The sequence below is a fragment of the Aspergillus oryzae genome, chromosome 8 (genome assembly GCF_000184455.2).
Source record: "Aspergillus oryzae RIB40 DNA, chromosome 8".
Lineage (NCBI taxonomy): Eukaryota > Fungi > Ascomycota > Eurotiomycetes > Eurotiales > Aspergillaceae > Aspergillus > Aspergillus oryzae.
Window position 1 is genome coordinate 1,609,798 of NC_036442.1, and position 19,993 is coordinate 1,629,790.

The 19,993-nt window shown below is 47.6% G+C and overlaps 7 protein-coding genes and 4 non-coding genes across 11 annotated transcripts; 9 read left to right on the top strand and 2 right to left on the bottom strand.

Annotated features, from left to right (window-relative positions):
* Positions 1-24: 24 nt before the first annotated feature.
* Positions 25-1,064, top strand: AO090010000688 (transcription factor domain-containing protein; the record flags this gene model as incomplete). Its single annotated transcript, XM_023233542.1, has 3 exons — positions 25-249; positions 309-785; positions 915-1,064. The coding sequence occupies 3 exons, from the start codon at positions 25-27 to the stop codon at positions 1,062-1,064; spliced, it is 852 nt and encodes a 283-aa protein (XP_023094282.1).
* An 812-nt stretch (positions 1,065-1,876) lies between these two features.
* AO090010t00014 lies at positions 1,877-1,948 on the top strand. The gene has a single exon. It is a non-coding gene; the product is annotated as a tRNA-Glu (tRNA).
* A 741-nt stretch (positions 1,949-2,689) lies between these two features.
* On the top strand, positions 2,690-3,270 carry AO090010000687 (uncharacterized protein; the record flags this gene model as incomplete). Its single annotated transcript, XM_023233543.1, has 2 exons — positions 2,690-3,121; positions 3,265-3,270. The coding sequence occupies 2 exons, from the start codon at positions 2,690-2,692 to the stop codon at positions 3,268-3,270; spliced, it is 438 nt and encodes a 145-aa protein (XP_023094281.1).
* Positions 3,271-3,546: 276 nt separating this feature from the next.
* AO090010000686 (uncharacterized protein) lies at positions 3,547-4,650 on the top strand (the record flags this gene model as incomplete). The annotated part of the gene is made up of 2 exons (XM_001827586.3): positions 3,547-3,772; positions 3,830-4,650. The coding sequence occupies 2 exons, from the start codon at positions 3,547-3,549 to the stop codon at positions 4,648-4,650; spliced, it is 1,047 nt and encodes a 348-aa protein (XP_001827638.1).
* Positions 4,651-10,203: 5,553 nt separating this feature from the next.
* AO090010000684 (alpha-galactosidase) lies at positions 10,204-12,597 on the top strand (the record flags this gene model as incomplete). The annotated part of the gene is made up of 3 exons (XM_001827585.3): positions 10,204-10,306; positions 10,379-10,988; positions 11,055-12,597. 3 exons carry the CDS (start codon positions 10,204-10,206, stop codon positions 12,595-12,597), a joined length of 2,256 nt encoding a protein of 751 aa, XP_001827637.3.
* A 364-nt stretch (positions 12,598-12,961) lies between these two features.
* On the bottom strand, positions 12,962-14,065 carry AO090010000683 (uncharacterized protein; the record flags this gene model as incomplete). Its single annotated transcript, XM_023233544.1, has 2 exons — positions 12,962-13,828; positions 13,895-14,065. 2 exons carry the CDS (start codon positions 14,063-14,065, stop codon positions 12,962-12,964), a joined length of 1,038 nt encoding a protein of 345 aa, XP_023094280.1.
* Positions 14,066-16,185: 2,120 nt separating this feature from the next.
* On the top strand, positions 16,186-16,625 carry AO090010000681 (class I SAM-dependent methyltransferase; the record flags this gene model as incomplete). The annotated part of the gene is made up of 2 exons (XM_023233545.1): positions 16,186-16,535; positions 16,604-16,625. 2 exons carry the CDS (start codon positions 16,186-16,188, stop codon positions 16,623-16,625), a joined length of 372 nt encoding a protein of 123 aa, XP_023094279.1.
* A 1,035-nt stretch (positions 16,626-17,660) lies between these two features.
* Positions 17,661-17,734, top strand: AO090010t00013. The gene has a single exon. It is a non-coding gene; the product is annotated as a tRNA-Ile (tRNA).
* Positions 17,735-17,743: 9 nt separating this feature from the next.
* Positions 17,744-17,814, top strand: AO090010t00012. The gene has a single exon. It is a non-coding gene; the product is annotated as a tRNA-Gly (tRNA).
* Positions 17,815-17,822: 8 nt separating this feature from the next.
* Positions 17,823-17,895, top strand: AO090010t00011. The gene has a single exon. It is a non-coding gene; the product is annotated as a tRNA-Thr (tRNA).
* A 201-nt stretch (positions 17,896-18,096) lies between these two features.
* Positions 18,097-18,777, bottom strand: AO090010000679 (SIMPL domain-containing protein; the record flags this gene model as incomplete). The annotated part of the gene is made up of 1 exon (XM_001827582.3): positions 18,097-18,777. The coding sequence occupies one exon, from the start codon at positions 18,775-18,777 to the stop codon at positions 18,097-18,099; it is 681 nt and encodes a 226-aa protein (XP_001827634.1).
* Positions 18,778-19,993: the final 1,216 nt, after the last annotated feature.

The window sequence follows — 19,993 nt, forward strand, 5'->3', positions numbered from 1 at the left end:
GTTCCTCTTGAGAAGAGCTTCGTCATGTCTATCCCCGACCTGTTGGAGATACCCCACGTCCACCTGGACAGCACATCGCAGATTATTTACTACAACGTGCTCCTTCAAGGCATTATGTTAGATTCGGAATACCTTCCTGGGAGAGGTAAAATCATACAATATCTTTACCAGAGTAGTATGACGTTGCTAGATGATTGGCTATGTCACATCGAAAACACCCTCCCGGACATGTTTGCAGCGTTTCTTATGGTAGGTATATACATAGGATATTCATCAGATGAAGGCCAAGGCTGACAATTTCCCGATAGATATCGATGACACTCGAGGGTTGTAATAGCGAAATGGCCTGGAAGATCTTCGGGTATGCCTGTAATATTGCTCGAGCAATGGGATTTTTCTCCGTCGATGAACCATCGGACGGACAAAATTCTCAGTCTGAACCTCATAGCAATAGTGAAAGTGAGGTGGATAAAAATCGAAAGCGATTCGAATTTTGGCATCTTCTGAGGATGGATTGTCTGTTCCGTCTATCTTTTGGCAAGCCGGCCCTCATACCCGGTGGGTCATGGACAGTAAACTTCCCTGATCCCACCATTACCGGCATTGATGACGCGTCTACGCGCTTTATTCAGATTCATTTCCTAGCATCGATGCGTCTTACACTAACTTTATTAAAGTACTTGGACTTGGTGGGCGTTGAAATGCAGCAGGATACGGATGTGTATGATCAGGCACTCGATGGCCTCATTGCAGAAGTGCAAACGATCATGTCAGACTGGAACGCGGTATGTCTCTAAATGTCTCTGGTCCATGGACAATAAGAGCTTATGATCTAACATAACGAAGGAGGAACTTGTCAGCAGCGCCATGAATCATGTTGACACATGGTTCATTGTGGACATCTTATTCAGTAGCTACAAGATGCTCATCGTCTTCACGCAATCCAAGAGATGCAATCAGAACAGTCAATTCCTACCAAGACACACTGTAGATGTTGCGAGGAAATCATTGAGAATGTTTCAGTCTCTGATGAGTTCGGAACTGTCCGCGTACTGGGGTATTAGGTATGTTCTCTTGAAGTATCTGATTACCCCGTGCTGACCACAGCCTTCTTCTTATAGTCTCATACTTATGCACCAATTCATCCCGTTCTTTATCCTTTGCGGGGAGATTATCGGATCCCATAGATACAACGAGCTCGAGGACGACTTCATCCTGGTGTCCTGGCTCAACGACTTTGTGGACAAGGCAGCAGAGGAACGACCCGAGCTACGGCCAATTGCCGCTATAGCAAAGGCGATGACCATAGCTTGCCAACAAGTACAGTTTCCTGCTAGCTGATTTTGCAGCGTTGCTAACATGCACATGACTAAACTTGAGCTCAAGGCTGGGCTCGACTGTCCTTGGTTTAGGCCGAAGGTCACTCCTCATTGTAGCTTTGTGAAGACCACGGTCGATCACCGGAGTCGCTCAGTCTGTTGTGGGTAATTCTAGTCTTGAATCAACACAAGTCTCTATAAAAATAAATCGTTGTAAGTAGACATATTCGGGTGATGAGAATATTTTTGCTCGTTGGATGATATTTCATAAACCGTAAAGTGATCACCCACGAGGATATATATCGTCACTGAAATCCTGATGGCTGAAGTTTGAACTTCCAAGCTACTCAAGAAAATCATAGATATCGCTCCTTTAGGATACGAGGTTGATATTACACTATGAGCATACTGAAAAGTCCCTCGTTATAGCGAATCTTGCTGCTATTGAGCTCCCAACCATGGGCAAACTTTTAACGCATTTTGCGTACGGATGAAAAAGGTTGAGTAGGTTGAGCCTGGATTATAATGTCAATTAAAAGTGAATGTTTCAACAAGAATCCGATGTGGTGTAATGGTTAACATCGCTGTCTCTCACACAGCAGCTCGGGGTTCGATTCCCCGCATCGGAATTTACTTTTTTCTTTCACTGCCCCATCTTCTCATTCTGTTTCACCCTTTTTCTCAACCCAGCCATCCCTCTCTCTCACATAGCTTCTCAGTTGTCGTCAACGTATGTCTTGCGGGCCGATATAACTTTTCTAAAATGTAAATCTATTGATTTAATTTATAAAATAAAAATAAAAATAAAAATAAAAATAAAATAATAACAACATTCAGTACTTAAGCCCGGTCAATGTTGGCAGCCTAAGACGAGGAGGGGCAGTCACCAATGTAATCAATCACACGCGTTCAGTGACTCGCCATTGGGAAACTAAAAAATACCCGGCTGGGAGTCAGCCTTAGACACAAGTATAATTAATACCATTGCATCGTATTAAGTAAGACCTTAGAGAATTTCACTATCGACAGAACATTTTCTAGTCGTCCCCATCCTGACACGGAACATCGCATTCTAACCCAAGTACAATATGACGGTTATTGAAATCGAAGTAGTTTTTGACTTCGTTTGCGCAGTAGGTCTTCCAGCCTCCCAATATATAAGAATATAAATGTTCGGCTCTAACGATAGTACATAGTGGTGCTATATCGGTAAGCGCAAGCTAGACAGAGCCATCGCTCTATACCAAAGGGTCTACCCAGGTGGAATATCGGATGTCTTCTCTATCAAATGGCGTCCCTACTACCTCAACTACAATCCGCATCCGTACAGCATTCCCAAGAGTGAATTGATCGATGACCGGTTGAGCGACATGACTCTGGAGCAGCGAACGTCCCTGTTCAGCCGCATGAATCAGATTGGACGGTCAGTCGGTATACATTTTAAAGGTGGAGGTATGATTGGGAATACTCGTGACGCGCATCGCCTTGTTCATCTTTGCGGAACCCAGTCTCCTGAGGTTCAAAGTGCGCTGGTGGAGAAGGTCCTTGAGGCCTATCATGAGTTAGAGAAAGATATTTCATCAAAGGAGGTATTGACTGAGCTGGCTGTGGATGCTGGGCTCGATGGGAAGCAGGTGCGTGAGTGGTTGGATTCTGAGCTGGCGGCAGATGTTGTGGACGAAGAGGCCCGCAAGAATAAAGAGGAAGAGGGCAATACCGGTGTCCCTCGTTATGTTATTCAGAATGTGCATCGGTTGGCTGGTGCCGAAGATCCCTCTGAGTTTATTGGGATTTTTGCGAAGGTTAAGGAAGACGAATCTCAACCCTGAAGAAGGGCAGTATTCTTCTATGAGTTTCTATACTTATTACGCTAAGTATTTATTTCCTTGAGGGAGTGGGGATGTTGTTTGAAGTCCTCTGTCTATGCCTTATGCAATTCCATTAGGGTTAGGTCTTTCTCTAACATTGCTTCTTGATCCTGTCTAGTATGACTGAACTACTGATCCATATTACCTTGGCTATAGGAATAGAAAGAGTAGCGGAATTGGCTGCGCTGATATTAATAAGCTCCCCCCACTAATGAACGATAGCTTCAATATGATCTCACCCCACACTGAATTTTAACCGAATTAATAATACAATTGGGGTAGTTAACCATTGCCCTACTGAACAGACAGTGAAACAAGGAGTTTCATTATTGCATCCTTCATAGCTTCTAAACATTATCATGCCCGCAAAAGTGTTCGTGACCGGAATTACCGGTTATATCGGAGGTGACGCATTCCACCTCATCCAGCAGAACCATCCGGACTTCGAGTTCTCCGCTCTGATTCGAACGGAGGACAAAGCTCAGAAAGTACGCCAGAAGTATCCAAAGGTGCGGATAGTCCTGGGAGACTTGGACGATGCAGACAAGATCGCCAAAGAAGCTGCATGGGCAGACATTGTGATTCGTGCGTTGAAGAAACCATATAACTGAGTCCTGAGCTACTCCGACTGACATCATCCAGACACCGCCGACGCTTCGGATCATGTTGGAGCCGCAAATGCCATCGCGAAGGGAATGGTCGATGGCCATAGTCCCGAGCGGCCGGGTTACTGGTTGCATACCGGTGGTACCGGTATCTTGACTTACTTTGATTCGGAAGTACGCAAGGTCTCCGGCGAGCCTGACGACAAGGTATTCAACGATTGGGACGGCGTTGACGAGCTGGTTAATCTGCCTGCGGCTGCATTTCATCGGAATGTAGATGAAATCGTGTTAGACGTCGGTTCCAAGCATTCCGACCGTGTCAAGACGGTCATTGTTTGCCCTCCTACTATCTACGGCCGCGGCAGGGGACCCGTGTCAGGTCGTGGTCGACAAGTCTATGAGTTGGCCTCGTTTATCCTGACGCAGAAGTATAGTCCCCAACTAGGAAGAGGTTTGGCTCGGTGGAACAATGTGCATGTCTACGACCTAAGTAGGCTATATGACGGCCTAGTGCGGGCCGCTCTGGATCCTACAAGACAGAACGACAAGGAAATTTGGGGTGCTAAGGGCTACTTTCTTTCTGAGAACGGAGAACATGTTTGGGGGGACCTGTCTAGGCAGATAGGTCAGCAAGCTTTCAAACATGGTTATCTCACGCAAGAACCAGAGCATAAGCAATGGTCGCTTGACGAAGCCTTGAAATCACCTGCTGGCTTCGAGGCTGCCAGCTGGGGGTACAATTCCAGAGGTTCTGCTCTTCGAGCTAGGGAAGTGTTAGGTTGGAAGCCCCAAGAGCAGAGCCTTGAGGCGGAGATCCCTGAAATTATCCGCGCTGAGGCAGCTAGGCTAGGTCAGTGAGCCTCGCATGATCAGGGCCAGCATGAATTGAGGATTAGGGCTGTGAACAGGCAATTATTATTGAATGATATTCCTACATATACAGTTGCGGGATGTCCATTTGTTCTATGTAAAATTGTATCTCTTTCAGAGTAATGAGCCCTTGTGCAAGATTTAAAAGCAGTAAGGGAGAAAAAAAGGGTATTGGTTTTATGATCTAATATTCTAACAATTTACCTTATTAATCGCATCCTCCACACACCGCTCAACGGTACATTTTACAGCGGCCTGGAGATTCTGTAGCGTCCTTTCAGCGAACCAAGCAAGATGAGGCGTCAAGACCAAATTCAGGTTCGCTGCGTCCGGGTTCAATAAAGGTGAGTCTCCTCTCCCAATAGATTCATTAGTATAAACATCAACTGCTGCTCCTGAGATGCTCCCCTCTTTAAGTGCAAAAAAAAAAGCCTCCTCATCCACGATGCCACCCCTAGCAACGTTGATCAGTACAGCCTGAGCGGGCATCATGCGTAGCTCCTCGACCGAAACCAAGTTAACCGTTTCTAGATTTCGCGGCAAGCACAGGATTGAAGGACGTGAGTTCTTCATATAAAGTGGGTGAAAATTGGTCAATATCGGGGACCCACCCACGCCCTGTGTAGTTCAAATGAGTCAAGAACTGTACAGAGTAGCTATATCATGGGTGAGACGCATTCTGGCGTTATGATTTCGATCCTTGTGTGGCTGTAGGGAATTTGAACAGACGGCATTCAAGAAAGAAATAGCCTTTTCGAAAGAAAACTTAGAAACCTGTTCCATAGAATCATAAAATAATCTGTTCTAGAGAGGGGATTTAGGCCACTCTCATCTTTGAGATAGGGCAAGGACTGCTTCACCATGGACTTTGTATCATCTGAATGTTAGGTAATGAGTCTAGCATCATCCGAGGGGATATGACTTAATGGGAAAGGGCTCTTAATTAGGAACCTGGGACTGAGGAAATATAACCGACTTGGCTGAACCAGACTTAATAAACTAGAGAAGTACTAGTGAGGCCCTAGGGGCTGTTGTACTAATACCGAGGGTTTTCCCCCTTCCTCGGTCCAAGTCTCGGAAGGAACTAATTCTACTGCGGCATTCTATCTTAGTCGAGAAGATTCAGATGGCTAGCTCCATATATGATTGATAGTTCCTGAGAGTCACACTCTTGCGGCTATCTATATTACCGCCCATACGGAAGCTTGTCAATAAAACCCAACACATGGAGTTAGTGCCAAAGGCATAATGATAGAATTCGAGCTAGTACAATATCCAAATCACGATATGAATCGCACCCTAAAATACTTCAACCCTTCCACATACTCCCACCTGTAACACTTCCCGCAAAAACAGTCTAATGGAAAATAGCCCAGACAGGACCTGAAAAGGAATCAGCATGGATACCCAGAAGGAAACCAAGATTGAACCAGTACTTACCCTTTCCATTGTAGGTAACGCTGGTGCAATCATCACAAGAAGCAACGTTGTAGTTCCAGCATCCCTCATCCGCAAATATGGACATGCTGTTTCGGGGTTCCATGTCGTGAGCCGTGAAGGTAAATCCATTGCCGGTTACTGGGCCGATACAGGAGTTACTGTTGGCGCTGCCGGTGTCGGTGCAAGTTCCCCCATTACCACATATTTGGACATATCCAGCTGACGCGGTAGCAACGAAAATGGAGAGAACGAGACTCTTGAATTGCATCTTGAGAGGTAGATCTAGTTTCTTGGGGGGTGAGGAATTGACAAGATTGATGGATGGTGTTGGTAGATACCTGTGTTTAGGAGGGGATGGGTACTGGCTTTTATATTCGAGGGATAGGGAACTAATACGTCGTAGGATATGCCGACACTAGGAGGGCTCTCACGTTCGAGTCTGCCTTGAACACCTGTATTCCAAATCAATTACATTGAGCTTTACCTCGGGGTCCATTGCCATGTGCATACAAAGTATACGCGAGATGTTCCCAGCGAATACTGCCTTCCCTATGGACAACGGTGTCGATGTTGGGGGCCAGATGTACATTGAAGTTTCCTAGGTTGGTTATGCCGAGCCTCCATGATACAAGTCATCGGCACTCCAGCTGTGCCGAGAAGCATTGCCCCTACCCTACGCTCTGAACTCATCTGCTGATTAGTCTGTAGTATCCCTCTCAGTTGGGGGCCAAGATCAGGTTGTGGGTAAGAGAAGACTTGAATAGTAGTCTTACCAACATTGGCGCCATGACCTAAATACTGATCAGATAAGTGAAGAATGAAGATCCCTAAGAATATACAAAAGTACGCACTAAGGGTACTGACGGAATCTACGGAATTTAAACCGGAATCAGTTAGCTTTCTGGGGTATCAATAGCCCATTCCTCTTTTGGTTGTTGCATACCTGCTGATTTTGTCCTAGTGATGCCCATCTTTACTGCATCAGGGAAATGTGAGGCTGGAAGTGCCGGAAGTGATCGCTCGGTTACTTACTACATTAGTGTTTACTTCAACCCCTGCTATCAAATTAGAATACATCGTTAAGAGGGTTTATAGTGCATTTGAACACAAATAAGTTAGTTGGTACTGACACTGCCTCGGAGACCACGATAGACGAAGACTACCACCGGGCAGAACCTCGGTCTAGTATCGTGGCTAAAGATCTGGGGGCGATAATGCTATGAACCCTTTAAGAATAGACGTAAGTTGAGGCGATGTCGAGAGGAATGATTGTCGCCTAATAATTAGGCAGAAGGGTGAGAGGCTGGACCCTCACTACATCCTCTTGCATAGAGGTCAATGATAGGGCCGGGTTTTAAATCGAGACGGCGTTCCCCGAGTCACCCATGGAGACCCCAAGAAAAATAGCGGTGGAGAGGGGGACCCTTTTGCCTTCAACCTTATATCAGCTAATAGTTGGTATACAAATAGAAGCTCACATGGTAGACACCTAAGGTCCTGGGGCACGAAAGACGGGGATGTGAACTTTCTAGGACAAAGCGTGCCTACTGCGGTACATTAAGAAAAAAAAAGAAAAAAAAAAAAAAAAAAAAAAGGAAAAGAAATATACGACGATAGCAAGAACGAAAAAAACAAAGAAACAAGACCCTAGTCTAGAGCTGATGTTATAGACCTTCCCTGGAGTTCAAAGTTTAACTTCGGGATACTGTAATCAATCTATATCCAACTTAACCTATTTATATACACTTACTTGTAAACGAAAGTCAACACTCTGTACTATAATAAGCAAAATATAATACTAACAGAAATGTTAAAAAGAGCGGCAGAATGTTCTTTGAAGATATAGATTTTACTTAGAAGAAGAATAGTCTACATATTTGTCGCACGCCTGATGATTGTTTGTTTACTTTACCCTCCTCGATTAGGCCATATTGTGGAAAAGCGCATAGGACAGATCCCTTGGATTCAGGATGGCATTTCACAACTTTCCACTGTGCGGCTGCTTGCCACGACGAAAACCATTTCATCTAGCTTTTATACAAGAAATATACTTCCTCGGAGCTATCATGGTAGCACTTTATGTGTACAAGTGTTACGTGTCTATGAGCGATAATATAGGCTACCTATATTATATAATGACCCCGCCAAAATTCTCATATATTTAAAGTAATCGGTTATGTTGTATCTTAGTCAAACGGGGGTTTCAAGGAACAGAAAGGAAATTGAGAACGTCCCAACGGCTATAACTCAGAATTGCAGGGTTTGTAAGTTGATCCAGGACATATGCCGATATCTGTGAGAAGGAGTGATTTAGACCACAGGCAACAGTGAAGGCCCTTCACGATCACCCATGCCATTTATCTCTGTTGGTCTCCCTTGCAAATGGCCGGTGGGTCGGCATCATCTATACCTTGATGTCAATACATCCGAATCTCGCGCTTCTTGCCCTAGCTTACCCTCATAATATGGATGAGGAAGAACTAAGTACTCTCTATTCCAAGCTTATAAAACAATATGGACCGAGTGGAATGTTAATTCCAGGTGGAAAGCCGAGCAGCCATGCGAATCTAACACAACGCTTGACCTCGTTATCTCTTCTACGTACAACATGGGTAAACGAGACTTCAGTTCACATTAGTATCAAGAATAATGATGTTGTACTCCTCACAGACAGCGGAATACACTGTACTCAAGAAGGTGCGTGACTCCTGATCTCATTGTTCTCTAGGGAAGACAGAGATACTCCCTATAGAGGCGGAAGCGGAGATGTACAAGCAAACTTACGGGTTTTTTGAGGTCGCGTATTGACCCTAATTGTTGTGACTAGCACAAGGCCGACCAGCCGGCACTTGGAATGTTTGCTGAAGCTCGAGAGCAGATGTTACAGGACATAACTAGAGAGGGCTGGTGAAATTTTGCAACAAACGCTGGGCTGCAAGGAGTGGTACTGCAGAAAACAAGAAACCGGAGCTCGGCTCAGAAATATCCTTTCGTCCTTATATAGCCACATATATTGGCTCTACCAGGGCAATACGTTGATAGATCCTAGCGAATCAGGCATCTTCGAGTGGATCTGCATCCCATGGATATATGCGCTTGACTTATATTCGGCTCGGTCACTGTCCGGCCGGCTCGGGCTCGCCAAGACCAGGGAATAGGGCCGACTTGGAAGTTGCCTACCTAGATAGGCTCACCGAACTAGTGGTATGACCCTAATTCCAACGCCAAACCTCCTTGGAGTGAGATGCCAAGAAAAGTGTTCTGGAAAGGGCGGGGTGGTCTGGTCTGAAGACAAGCTTACTCGGTAAGGATCAATTTGTGGGATGACCTCAGGGTGCATGCACATATAGAACACAGTACGAGCGACGGAGATAGCTCCGAGCCGAAAGGAGGCCCCGGCTTTGAACAGACCCCGTGGGGCTGGTTTTCCGCCATTCTGAGAGGCTCCCAAGGTCCAACCTAAAGCAATGGCCACCCGGCAGTCTGGCCGCTAAAGAGTTTTTTCGAGTCATGGCTATTGAGGTGCCCTCGATTGCTCTTCGCTGCTCTGTGAGACGAAGTACAGCGACATTCACAGAGCCGCTTGGAGTCGTCTTCTAGAGAATGTTCAAGCCCGATGAAGCATCGGAATGGACCATGGAGATTCAGAAATCCCACGGAGAGGGCGGGAACGGGGTACGGGGTATGTGGGGGGAAAAGACTCAAGAGATATTTCCCCGATGTTCCTCCGCATTGGCATTTGCCGGCGCCGAATATCCCCACATTCCAAGACAAGCAATCGGTCTGTCTATCCCCAACTATCAAAAGGAACCATGACGTGACGGTGGAAGAAAAGCGCGGTCATGGCTGTTGGAATCAATGCGGGAATTTCCCCGGCCCACATCCAATGTCTTCCGTTAGTGTCGAATCCAGCTATTCCCTCGATGAAAGGGGTAATGAAGACGAACCTTGAGTGGTAGTGTAGCTTTCCAAATGATTGGGGGAATTATTACAGCGTGCGTCGCCTTTCATGCTTCCCCGCGACTATTTAAATGCATGGATACCCATCCTTTCCGGGATCTCAGTCCGCCACCTCTACAGCTCAATCACCTATAAGACAAGATGTTCGGCTCTCCAAAGCGTGCTGCTTTGGCAGCCGCAAGTCTTCTGGCTGTCTTCGGAAACGGTCCGTCAGTGATGGCGCAGGAAACTTCAAGCAACAATGGTAAGTGAAGCCACATAAGCTCGTCCTTGCTAGCACTCTTCCAAGCTTCACTTCCAATTGACACTAGTACAGCAGTTGTCGCGGACGGCAAAACATTTGCTCTCAATGGAGAGAATGTCTCATACCGCTTCCGAGTGAACGAGACCACGGGTGACCTAGTGTCAGATCATTTCGGCGGCAGTATCACTGGCAATCTCTTCCCAGGATTTGGTGCCGAGGCACTTGGCGGCTGGGTTGGTTTGGCAGGCCGTTTTCGCCGTGAGTTTCCAGATCACGGCCGGGGAGATTTTCGGATTCCCGCCGTTCGGATTCGTCAAGAGGCAGGCTACACCGTGACGGATCTGCAGTATCAGTCATACTCGGTGATTCCGGGAAAGCCTGCTTTGCCCGGTCTGCCTTCAACCTTTGGCAGTGAAGAGGATGTCACAACTTTGGTGGTTCATCTGTACGACAACTACAGCTCCATCGCTGTGGATCTGTCGTACTCAATCTTCCCTAAATATGACGCCATTGTGCGCAGCGCGAACGTTACGAACAAGGGTACTCAAAATATCACAGTTGAGGCACTGTCCAGCTTCAGCTTCGATTTCCCATACGAAGATCTTGAAATGATTAGCCTCAGGGGCGACTGGGCGAGAGAAGCCCACCGTCAGAGGCGAAAGGTGGAATACGGACTCCAAGGGTAAGTTGCTGTTTTATAAAACCCAAGAAGAAAGCAGCAAATTAATGTTCCACCCGTGATATACAGCTTCGGAAGTAGCACTGGTTTCTCCTCTCACCTGCACAACCCCTTTCTTGCGATAGTGCATCCCTCCACTACGGAATCTCAGGGTGAGGCCTGGGGATTTAACCTTGTCTACACAGGCTCGTTCTCCGTTGATGTCGAGAAGGGCTCCCAGGGCCTCACTCGCGCTCTGCTGGGATTCAATCCCAGTCAGCTGTCTTGGCAGCTGGGTGCGGGCGAGACACTTACCTCGCCGGAATGTGTTTCAGTCTACTCAAGTGACGGCATCGGCGGCATGTCTCGTTCATTCCATCGCCTCTACCGCAACCACCTGATCAAGAGCAAGTTCGCCACATCGGATCGCCCGCCGCTGCTGAACAGCTGGGAGGGTCTGTATTTCGACTACAATGAGAGCACAATCTACCGCTTGGCTGAGGAGTCGGCCGCCTTGGGAGTGAAACTGTTCGTTATGGACGACGGTTGGTTCGGCGACAAGTACCCCCGTGTATCGGATAACGCCGGTCTGGGTGACTGGGTGCCTAACCCGGACCGCTTTCCTGATGGCCTAACCCCCCTGGTGGAAGATGTCACGAAGCTGAAGGCAGGAAACTCCTCAACCGACCTCCGCTTTGGCCTCTGGGTTGAACCAGAAATGGCCAACCCCAACTCGACCCTGTACCATGAGCACCCTGACTGGGTGCTTCATGCCGGCCAATACCCACGCACCTTGCAACGCAACCAGCTCGTGCTCAACCTTGCTTTGCCTGAGGTGCAGGACTATATCATCGATGAGATTACCAACATCCTCAACAGCTCGGCTATTTCCTATGTGAAGTGGGACTTCAACCGGGCGATGCACGAGACACCCTCCCCCAGCAACGACCACGAATACATCCTGGGCATGTACCGGGTGTTCGACACCCTGACCACGCGCTTCCCCGATGTTCTGTGGGAAGGTTGTGCCTCTGGTGGTGGACGTTTCGACCCCGGTGTACTTGAGTACTTCCCGCAGATCTGGACCTCCGACAACACCGATGCCCTGATGCGCATCACCATCCAGCTAGGTACTTCACTGGCATACCCTCCGAGCGCCATGGGTGCCCATCTCTCAGCAGTCCCGAATGCCCAGACTGGACGTACCATTCCTGTCAAATTCCGTGGCCACGTCGCCATGATGGGCGGATCATTCGGTCTCGAACTAGACCCCGCCGAGCTGCAGGAGGATGAGAAGGCCGAAGTCCCGGGACTGATTGCCCTTGCAGAAAAGGTTAACCCGATCATCCTGACTGGCGATATGTGGCGTCTCAGGCTTCCCGAGGAGTCTAACTGGCCGGCGGTGCTATTCATCTCTGAGGATGGTAACCAAGCTGTCCTCTTCTACTTCCAGCTCGGCCCTAATGTTAACCATGCCACTCCCTGGCTCAGGCTGCAGGGATTGGATCCTAAGGCCACGTATAGCGTTGATGGAAACGGATCGTACTCTGGTGCGACATTGATGAACATGGGACTGCAGTACAAGTTTGAATCGGATTATGATAGCAAGGTGGTGTTCTTGCAGAAGCAGTGATGAAGCTGACGACGTGATGTTAATCAGGGTAATTATTTGTATGTAGATAGTGAATGGAAAGTTAATATTGTTTTGTCGCCGGTGTTCTACTGTAGATCGTACTATGCACTCCTCTGTGCAGGGTAGCCAACCTGCCAGAGATTTTCTCTCGAGTAATGCATACCACCTACGGATTCAATATGGGGTTACGACCAGATTGTATCTAGGATACTGGATAATAGTCTACGGCGAGAGAGCAAGCCCAGACTATATTACAAAATAACATCAAGCACTAGTCTATATGATCCGGAGATAGGTAGTGTAGACACTGGGACGTCAAGGATGTGAGAATAAAACCTAACAAAAGGAGAAACAGTAGCACCAATTATTCCCTCAAACATCTCTTATTCCATAGGGCACGACACCGCGCACTTTCGAGGATATTCTCCGTCGACCCCATAATATGTTCAAACTCCGAGTCGTCAGGACCAGCCTGCTCCCCGTTTCCAATATCAACCATACTCTTGACTCCAAAAGTCTGGTTAGGAAAGTACTGATGCACCACCTCAGGTACAACTGAGATACATTTCAGCTTTCCCGCACTACAGGCGTGCATCATGCTTACATCAAACGCTTCGTCTTGCCCTGCGCCCAATAGTTCTATCACTTTTCGAGAACCGTCACGCGACAAAGCATATGCGAAAGAACACACCGGATTTGCCGACCAGTAGACAGCGCGTTGGTGGTCTGGCATACGTTCGATGTTTTCTTTCGCAAAGCCAAAGTAGTACTTATGCGGACATGCGGTGGGATCCTCGTAGAAGACTGTCTCGAACAGGTCCTCCCAGTATTCAGCGCAATGACCGATCCAAAGAACATCCCAGTCACGGCCATATGGAGCTGTCTCGCTCTCAGTGGTTCCAGTCAGATTCCGGACACTCTCTGCGATTCGCACCATCTGGGAGCGAATTGTCACGTCCCAGTCTGCATCGTCTTCAAGAATGAGGGCAGTATCAAGGTCTGCTTGGATGGTGTATTTGATCAGGTCGAGATGTGCAAGCCAGGCAATGCTAGCACCGTGGGAAGGATGGCGAATGTACTCTGATCCTAACGTTTCAAAGGTCTCAACAAGATCAGGGTGGATTGGTGGTTGTGGTGGGATATGTATGGAGAGGCCGGTTAGGTTTGCGGCAGCCATTAATCCTCTCGTTCGCCATGAAGGGCCCGAGGAAAGAGCAAGAATAGACTGGAACTATAATGTGACAAGCCAGTTAGCATCATTGCAAATGGAGAGTCTCAGAAGTAAAAAGATGCGTACACCTAAAGTAGCATTGCTTGCGCTGTGCGTGGGTGGGGGCACCGAGGCCGGCTCGAGTGGAGAGACAATTCTGGTTGCTTGAGCCAGAGGGCTTCCAAAGGTATACCAAAATAGCAAAACAAGGCTGAAGCCCGTTCCCAGATAAACATATCGACGTGGGGCGACCAACATCATGTGCCTTGTTCGGAAATCATCTATGGTGAGTTCAGGAAGTTGTGGCAGCGGCCACGGTATCTTAAGTCGGGGTGTGGGGGCGTTACATTGGGCCTTTAGTGGTTAATATTATCGTGCAAATCCTTCCTCATTAGTATGAAATGACGCCCTGAGACCAAGACCCTAAGGACCCTAGTTGCATTGAACGGATCCAATGATGTTTCGCCGGGCAAACCCCTGCCAGCTATTTTCTTACGCTGTCGTTCTTTGTCTGACTATGCCTTCATCCATGCTATCTTGGGCAGTATAGAGTCACACAAACCTCTTCCAGCCCACCACTCGAGCGCGAAGGTGCAGTATATTTAGTGCTGAAACTGCCCACCCCGGGTTTGACTGATTGGACATGTTTCCAAAATATCTGTTTCACCGGACAGGAGATGAAAGACACCAGTTTCTCCAGCCTCGGCCTAACAGGGATAATTGATGACCATGGTAACATGGTAGCCGCTCAGAGGGGACTGTACTCAAGATGGAGTTGAAATAGGGGGGCTTGATCTCTCCAGGAGCAGTAGCAAGTTTCTGGTTTATTCTCCACTTCTTCATGAGTTGACAACTCTTTGCTTATAGATTTGTCGTGCTAATATTCACACCCACTACACCGAGTTGACCTGAGGTTTTCGTGCTGACGTTACGTGACCATTGCGACCATGTTAAAGCTACTCCTAGCCTCATTTCTACTGCTCCAATGCTTGGTTCAAGCAGAGCCGGGAATATTCTACAATCCCCCAACTAGGGGCCCCATTCATGTCTACAAGGACAACCCAGTCTACGAACTTGAGCAAATGGTTCAGTTAAGATGGGCGACCACCTTAGAAAGCATCTCAATAATGTTATGGCAAGACAATAATCCCTATTTTGAATGGCTTCAGAGTAAGTCATTGTCCACTACCGCTTAAGGGTCCCCTCATGTTTCAACCTGACGCTAGATGACAGCAAATTTATCGGATATCACAACATATAACTGGGTCATATCCACCCAGCGAAGTCTAGATGATGGTAATGTTTTCTTTTTCCAGATCCGAGATGCCGATGAACCGGAGACCCCGGATTTCTTTGCTAGCCATTACTTCAATATCACCAAAAGGGCGAAGGATTCGACAACGACGACGACAACATTGTCAACATCAATATCATCATCCACAACGGTGTCAGTGAGCTCAACACCAAGACCAACTAGTGAGACATTGGCATCAACTAGAGTGAGCTTGACGCCAGCTAACACGACACTAACAACAACACCAACCCGGACATCAACCGACGCGCTTACCACATCAGCGACTTCATTAATCTCTACCACGTCACCCATCACACCCTCATATCCGAGCAATGGCGGTGCAATATCGCGGCAAGCAAAGGTGGGACTTGGTGTTGGCGTCGGACTCGGATGTGCGGTCCTATTGACTCTTGCGATCGTCATCTGGTATCTCAAGCTGCGAACGAGGAGCCTTCAAACTGACAGGGCTCAAAACTGCCTCTCGGGAAGTACTGTGGTTGTGGACAAATCGTACATCTTTAAACCTCGCCTAGTTGAAGTTCCTGGGCATCAACTGGCCCATCATGAGCTGGCATCGTGATGTACTCTCCAGCAGCAGACTGACTTCCCTTGGTATTGTTACTTCATGTCAAATATATGGCTTTCTGTTTCGGGCGAGCAAGTCTTGGTGACAATCGTATGAGTAAACGCGGATCCATAATGGCAAGGCTGAGGTAGGTGGGCAGATGACCGGTACCGTTGGAACGGTTTCCAGGGTTTGGGAGCGCACGAGCCATGCCTTACATCAATCGCCATTGCCACTGTAAACCAGGTCAGACGACTGCCTTTTATTCAACCAATTCTGCATTATACTGTCTTCTTGAAACATTAAAGATAAATTCATCCTAATTGTGGCACATATCTCTGCAGCTCGTCCTTAGGTAAAACGATTGAGGTCCTATCATGAACTATCTCTCTTTGGGTAAGGTCTCTGTATGACTGTTTGACACATCACGATCTACCTAGCCTTGATTTAGTGGCTACTGGTTGGCTGGCTTTCTTTTTGTTGTGAATAAAGGCATCCTCTGCAGTTCTCTTCGTCATCATGAGCGACAGCGCAGGACGCAGAAGCAAATCTCATGACTCTGCCTATTTGGCAGAATACTACGATCTACGGGCCAAGGCAGATGTCACGGTCTTGAACGCCCAGGATGACGCCAAAATCTACATATCGGCCCTGAAGAAGCAGGTGGAATCATACTACCCTCTTGACCATCATGGACAACATCTCATTGTCCTGGACGTCGGTACGGGTACCGGGCGTGTGCTGGCCAATCTCGCCACAGATGCCGTTCAGGACAACATTCCTCTATCCAATGTTGAATTTATTGGGGTTGACGAGAAACCTTCGATGATCCATTGTGCGTTAGCTGTGCAGCAGGAGACGCCGAGCATGTCGCATGTCGGTCGCGTTGATTGGCTAGTCGGAGAAGCTCTCCATTTAATCTCAGCAGAGCTTCTAGAAACCCATATCAATCAGGTTGATTTACTCCTGTCCGCGTCTGGCAGCGTCAGTCTTCTTACCAGGTCAGGAGAGCTCTTGAAATTTCTCGCTCAGGCTGCTGCATTGCTTCGACCACGATCAGGGCGTTTCTATCTATCTATAAAGCGAGATCTACTATCGACGCAATCTACCTCAGAGCCAACTGGCGAAAATGCAAAATCTTCAGGGTTGTGCGAACGACATGAGTTCCCGAGTGAGCTCTATGAGAATATTGTTTACAGGCAACTGCCAGTTGAAAGTCCGACCGTAGACGGGTCAATCAAGAGGGCTCTCTACCAGCTGCAAGTTATTAAGCGGACTAATGCTGGTCATGAAGAAGTTATAGAAGAAAACCATATTGAATCCGTGCAGAGGATCTGGAAAGAGCCGGAGCTATTGGAGTGTTTTAAGGAGGCGGGTCTGGAGTGTGTTGAAACCACCCAAACTTCATATGAGACGTATTATGTTTTGAAACAGGCCGGATGAGTGGTATTAGGACCCGACTTCACCACCTTGCAGATCACTATCTCATCCTAGCACTACTATGTAGCTTGACTGCTGATACTAGCACATGTTCAATTAAGGTGCTTATTTTACTTGATACCAAAAATGCTATCCAATTTGGATGCTATAGAAGAAAGAAATAAAAGAAAAGAAGCGTAAAATGAAGGGATGGATCAGTGTAAAGAGTTCGTTATCAGCGTATGAGAACCCTAAAGGAGAAATACACGATCGGTTTATTTGAATATGTGGTCAGTGGAGAAGGCTATAGGAACAATATATATCTCCGAGCAACTAAATAGAGAGGACGACATTTGACAGCCCGTATACAGGGACACTTAGAAACGCATTTAGAGATGCAGTTGGGTTTCAGCCAGAGGATATAATGACGTTACATGCAAAACAAGGACACAAATAAGCTGTATCGAGAGAAATGTACCTCAATCATCTCGAGAGAGATGTAGAGGAACCCGTGAGCACGATTAGCATTAGCTTAGGCTTGACTAGCATAATTTTGCTAGAGAATCTCAACAAATGGTCCCATAACTCAGTTGGTTAGAGTGCTAAGCTAATAACTCAGAAGTCGAGAGTTCGAGCCTCCCTGGGACCATTTCTTTCCGCATCATTGGTCTAGTGGTAGAATTCATCGTTGCCATCGATGAGGCCCGTGTTCGATTCACGGATGATGCACGACTTTGGCTCCTATGGCTCAGTTGGTAGAGCGCATGACTAGTAATCATGAGGTCCGCGGTTCAAATCCGCGTGGGAGCATTTCTTTTTCTTTTTGACCTCCTGCTTCCTAGTCGTATCTCATACAGCCTTCCCCGAGAGCTGCTGTCGAATCATGTCTCTAAGTCTGGTAACTGGATTCCTGACTGTCTCTACTCATAACAATTATATTCATACAATGATTCAGTGGTATCATCTGCCAAATAGCTCATCTCACGTATCAAACCCATAGCCGTCTACAACCTACTCCACCTCCAAGCGCATCTTCACGGAGCACTCAATTTCGCAACTCTGCGGCACAAAATTCAACGCCTGCTCACCCCCGGACTCAGCAAATGCAGGTGCCCTCCGAGCGGAAGCATATATCCCTGGAGAAACGTGTCCCTCAGAATCATCGATCTCAACGGGTCGAAGATTACTCATGTTCAGCGCACCAGCATAATCCTTAGCCTTGGCGAGCGCGTCCCAGACCGCTAGCTTCCTGCATTCCTGTCCCAGCTGCTGCTTTGTATCATCCGTCAACTGCCAGTCGACGTCCCGCACCGAAACAAGAGGGTCCTTCGCCACGTCCGACACGAACTCGCCCAGTTTGCTGAAGTCCCGGAATTTGACCTCGAAGTTGGTCCGGGCGGTGTAGACTCGTGCTCTGTGTTCCTGCTTGTCGTGATCCCAAGGCAGATAACTGCCGGTGCTAATGGAGCTCATGCTCCAGAATGTAACGGGAGCTTCGGGGGTGGGGTCGCCGGAGTCCTGCTTCGGCGCGATTTCTTTCAGGAGGGATTGAAGGCGGTTGGAGGTGCGAGTCACGTCTTGAGATACTGTAGACTGGTCACTTCCGTCGCTGGAAACGTCGAGGTAAATGACGGCGCGTTCGGCCTGACGGTGGAGGGTGGAGGTTCCGACGGTGTGGATTGTAAGGCCCATGGTGAACGATTTACTGTGGATGTGGATATTTTGGAAGATCAAAACGTTTTGGAGCCGATAGCGAAGTTTCTCGGGCGTCGTTAATATTTACAATGTAGCTGAAGCGTGGCGAGGTGCAGTAAAATTTGTGACCTAAATGCTGGGAGGTGAGCTAGGCAAACACATGTAAGATTGCGGGACATGTGGAGGGGCATTGATTTGGTAAACCTAGTGGTGGAGCTCGTATAAATTCTAATTCGTAGCCTCTCTGCTTGGCACCTTGCTGTGTTACATCGTGTCCTTCACATCGGCTTGAATTTGTCGGTATGAGCTGAGCTGAAGATACTCCAGCTCAAGTGGGTCAACCTGAGCAGATTGGGCTTTTAGCTCCATGCGCTAATATCACGGCCATGATAGTATTGAATCAGGCCCTTTGAAGACAATGAGTGTTTGAACTTTGAAGAACTATTAAATCCGCCTCAATGGCAGCTTAATCTCGCGTGATTCACTCGCTTGTCGCAGGGACAGTGTGGTTGGATAGCTTATTATCCTGCTCGGTATACGCAACTGTAAGCGGAGTGAGAAGTGTGCGAAGCGGGCGCGAGGTGCCCACAGGTGGAACTATATCATCCTCAGTGGCGAGCTCGGCTGGAAGTTATCACCCTCAGGAGGCAATACATGGTCTCACCTATTATGCGTACTGGTCACAGCTAGGAACAGAGCTGCATACGACCCCATTCGAGGGGACTCTTGTGTATGCCCATAGATAGATAGAAAGATTGATTTTGATGTAGTAAGTTCCATATTTTCTTTTTTCCTTCTCCCTTGTTTCTCAGTTCCAGGGGAGCCCAGACCAAGAATTTGGAATATATACACTGGATAACATATCAGCGCCCACTCCAATCAGGAAATAGACGTTAGATCCCGAGGAAGTCAGAGAAATCTCCTGGCCGCAGCTTCTCACCGCTTGACTTGGTTCTGGAGTGGTTCGAGGAGATTAATGAGGATAAAATGGGAGAGGTTGGGCGGGAGATCGCTCAATCTAAACAGTGCGTTGGAGCTATCACAGGCTATGCCGGCTAAATCTGCTCTCTTCATTGCAGTACACAAACGCCCGTAAGGTGATCACAATCTACTGGTATGTCTCATTAAGAGAATACAGATTTCACTTCTCCTGGAAGGTGCGGCTCAGCCAGCAAACTGGCTGTGCATGATCTCGTTATAGCAGATCTCTGGT